This window comes from Portunus trituberculatus, chromosome 25 (assembly GCF_017591435.1).
Source record: "Portunus trituberculatus isolate SZX2019 chromosome 25, ASM1759143v1, whole genome shotgun sequence".
Classification (NCBI taxonomy): domain Eukaryota; kingdom Metazoa; phylum Arthropoda; class Malacostraca; order Decapoda; family Portunidae; genus Portunus; species Portunus trituberculatus.
In genome coordinates, this window is record NC_059279.1 from 14466941 (window position 1) to 14471055 (window position 4115).

General features: G+C 38.1%; 1 protein-coding gene across 2 annotated transcripts in view; it reads right to left on the reverse strand.

Annotated features, from left to right (window-relative positions):
* The window catches only part of LOC123508858 (adenylyl cyclase-associated protein 1-like), a 59597-nt gene extending 56097 nt beyond the window's left edge, over positions 1-3500 (reverse strand). The window contains exon 1 of one of the 2 annotated variants that reach the window (XM_045262838.1): positions 3364-3500. Coding sequence is in view for 1 of the 2 variants with exons in the window: in XM_045262834.1 (XP_045118769.1) it covers positions 3172-3205 (34 nt within the window). In the remaining variant the exon portion in view is untranslated. Of the gene's footprint in view, positions 1-3171; positions 3221-3363 lie in introns of those variants that run through there. The other variant, XM_045262834.1, reaches the window with a different exon arrangement.
* Between the last annotated feature and the right edge of the window lie 615 nt (positions 3501-4115).

Consider the following 4115-nt stretch of genomic DNA (forward strand, 5'->3'; position numbering starts at 1 on the left):
CACGATTGTCATTTCCCTTAAAGTTATTAAAAGTTTGGTAAGGTTAGGTTAAATCAAGGAAGAGGAAGTTGGGTTAAGCTGGACTACTCTGATGAAAATATTTAAGATGTGGTTTAGTTAGTTAGTTAGGTTAGGTTAGGTTAGGTTAGGTTAGGTTAGGTTAGGTTGGATAAAGGATAAATAAGTTTGGGTTAAGTTGGACTGATTTTAGTGAAAGTGTTTGGATGTGTGGTTTAGTTAGTTGGTGCTTATATACAGACCACACAATCACACATACGAGGAGACGCTCAAGATACAATAATTTCAAATCGTGTAAACAAGTAAGTATCTAGAATTTCTACACATAAAATACACATAAAGTCATCATCATCACAATCATCCTCATTATCACCACTCTCATCATCCACAGGTAACGCGTGGCCAAACTTTCTCCACTCCACCGTCAGCCGGCCGTCTAATGAACCAAACCACGGCAAATAAGCAAAACTCCTCACTGCATCTCGCCTCAAATTCAGACACAAATAAAAGCGACAAAACACAATCACACACCAAAGAAGAAACACAAACCACAAATGACAAACTTCGCATAAAAATAACGAAAAATCACCTCCCCACACACACACACACACACACACACACACACACAGTCAAAGTTGATTACAAAAAGATACAAAACAGTAATAGTAACAACACAAGCTTCACTCAAACTCAGGTGCACTAAGCAAACAACAAAGTAAACACAGGTGAAGTCATGGCGTAAAATCAATTAACCTGCCACAATCACACTCGAACTCTCTTCTTCAGTCGAAAGTCCTTTGATCTGCTGAAAATCCCCTTACGATACCTGACGAGGGATATATAGGCCAGGATATCAGAGGGGTTATTATCAAAACTCGTATTCCCAAACGCTTTCTTCTGCCGTAAAGAATATTTCCAAAGGGCCACAAAGATGATTGGGTGGGGGTTAGTGCTGAGTCATTAGGGAGCTGTAAAAGATTAGACAGGTTTATGGATGGGGATGATAGATGGTGATAAGTAGGGGTGATTTATAGAGGGAGTGTCACGTGTAGTCCTGATGGCTTCTTTCATCTTCCCTTACTCCTTATCTTCCTTATCCTTTATTTTCTTGTATTCTTACGATTTGTGTGGATGTTTTTACGGTCTTGCATCTTCCCTTATCTCTTTATTTTCCTTATCTCTTTTTTTATGTTCTTATAGTTTTTGTTTGTTATTTTTACGGTTTTGCATCTTCCCTTCTCTTTATTTTCGTTATCTCTTATTTTTTGTATTCTTATGGTTTTGTGGATATTCTTACGGCCTTGTATCTTCCCTTATCTCTTTATTTTCCTTATCACTTTTTTTCTATGTTCTTATGTTTTTGTTGATGTTCTTACGGTTTCGTTTTTTTTTTCGTATCAATGTCCTGAAATTTTTGTGGATGTTCTAACGGTTTTCGTGGATGTTTCTTTTTTTTTTTATCAATGTTTCAAAGTACTTAAATCATTACTAGAATAATGGAAACAGTCTCAAATGCACCAATAACTTCCTGTCTTTCACGTGAACTGCTTCAAAAGGAAGGTTCCAACAATTTTCAGGATTTGGATGATTATTTTTCACTACCTATAGTAACTGGTACCTTCAGTTTTTGTCTCTTTTTTTTTTTTCATTTGTACACCTTTCAACGTTCCCTTAAACCACTCCTACTAAAATAACAACAAAACTAACCAATTCACTGTCATTCGTCACACCTTTTCCTGAATCACTTAAGACTACGAGACATTTCGACATTTCTTCTCAATCTACACCAGCCTCCAAACACTTATACATACCAGAAATTGCATAATCTATTCCTCTTCGTGCCTTTCATTCTTGCAGACGCTTCAGAAGATCCCATGCATTGTTTTTAGTGCTGGGAAAGGTTTGAATGTTAAAGTGAAAGTGATTGGAAGAGGTTGAGATAAGGCTGAAGGGAGGATGACTAAAGAAACATGGCAAACAGTGGAAGTGTAGCAAAAGTAAACCAGGAAGATAAACACAACACAATATCACAGTACCGTAAGCATACAAACAACACAACGTCACAGTACTGTACGTATAAAAAAATAATAGATAAAAAAAATGAAATCAGAATAGAAAAAAAATAAAGAAAGAAAGCCAGAAGAAATCACACCAATCACACTTTAGCTACAAATACAAGACAAGTAACACAGACAGCACAATTCACACGACACATCAACACTACAAAGAAGAAATACGGGTACACTACATAAGCCACAAAAAGTTCGAAGTACAAAGCATACCAGAATTAAGAATATAAGAGGCAACACAAAAGATACCACACAACACATGAACACCACCACCACCACAATACTATAACAAGAAAGATACGTAGAAAAGTAACATCACGAAAAATCACACAGTACACCAAATTAATCACGAAAATAACACGAAACAACACAATAGAAAATGCAACAGAGACACCACGCAACACAAGAACACCACCACCACAACACTATAACAAGAAAGACACGTAGAAAAGTAACATCACGAAAAATCACACAGTACACCAAATTAATCACGAAAATAACATGAAACAACACAATAGAAAATGCAACAGAGACACCACGCAACACAAGAACACCACCACCACAACACTATAACAAGAAAGACACGTAGAAAAGTAACATCACGAAAAATCACAACTGTACATTAAATTAATCACAAAAAAGATACAACACAATAGAAAATACAACACAAAAGACACCACGCAACACAAAAACACCACCATCAAAACACTACAAAAAGAAAGACACGTAGAAAAACAACAAAAAATCAGAACAGTACACCAAATTAACCACAAAAATAAACACAATAGAAAATGCAACACAAAAGACACCGCGCAACACAAGAACACTACTAAACCCCATAAAAAAAAAGAAACAAACGTAGAAAAAAAATCAACAATAACACAGTGAAGTCACCATATAATCACAAGAGGACACCAAATCCACCACAAAAGCAACACACAAATAGACACACAACACACGATACAACACAACACACTCCACCACCACCACAACACACTTAAAAATACACGCCACAAAAAAACAAACACACATACCACAAAGCACCACAAATAGAAACCACACCAAGCAAGAAGTCACCCCGCACCACAGTAACAACAAGAAGGGCACCACAACACCATAAAACACACACAGAAACACTAAGCACCGGTGTTGGTAGGAAGAAGTCGGAGGTACACACCACAATGAGCCACAAATAGCACACAGGCAGGGCACCACAGAGGCACCGCACAGCACCACCACAGCGAACCAAAAACATCACCGTCCACACTTCACTCACAGGTCAGGCGGGGAGACGCGAGCAGGCCAAAAAAAAAACGCCACAGAAGACACTCTCCAAGGTGTTAGTGTGGCATTAACGGGCGTGCTGCTGGGGGCCCGTGAGGGAGGAGACTGTGGTGGGGTCGGGGAGGCCTGACATCCGCCGGCACTGTGCCACGTGGAGCCGCTTTAAGAATAGTGGCTTGTGGCTTGACCATACTGATCAGCCAAGTTCCATATCAGACCGAGAGGAGAGGCAGTGGCGGCGGCAGCAGTGATCAAGGTTCTTGTCTCACTAATGCTTGGATTTTGAAACGCTTTATTCTCGCCATTATCTTTAAAGGTCGCGTTTAAATATTCTCGTTTTCAAGGATGTTTTTGCCGTTAAGATGTAAATTCCTTATCAAATTATCATTATTTGGGTTTTTTAAGGGAGTTTTTTAATCAGTGATGAAATATCTTCGCTAAACAATCATTAATTTGGTTTTTAATTAGTTTTTTTTTTTTTTTCACTTAACCTCTTCAGAACCGGGACGCATTCTACCTTGAGATTTGTGTGTGATTAGACTATTTTATTGACACTAGGAGGGCTCTATGGAGGTATAAAGATTGATGGCCTGAGTCTTCACTATTTCAAAAGCACCCAAGTTTCTGAAGCTTCATAAAATCACCAAATAATAACCACAATAAATATGTAAACGCGTCGTAGTTTTAAAAGGGTTAAAGGAACACAATCCTTGTCAAACTATCATAGGTACAATTTACAAAGAT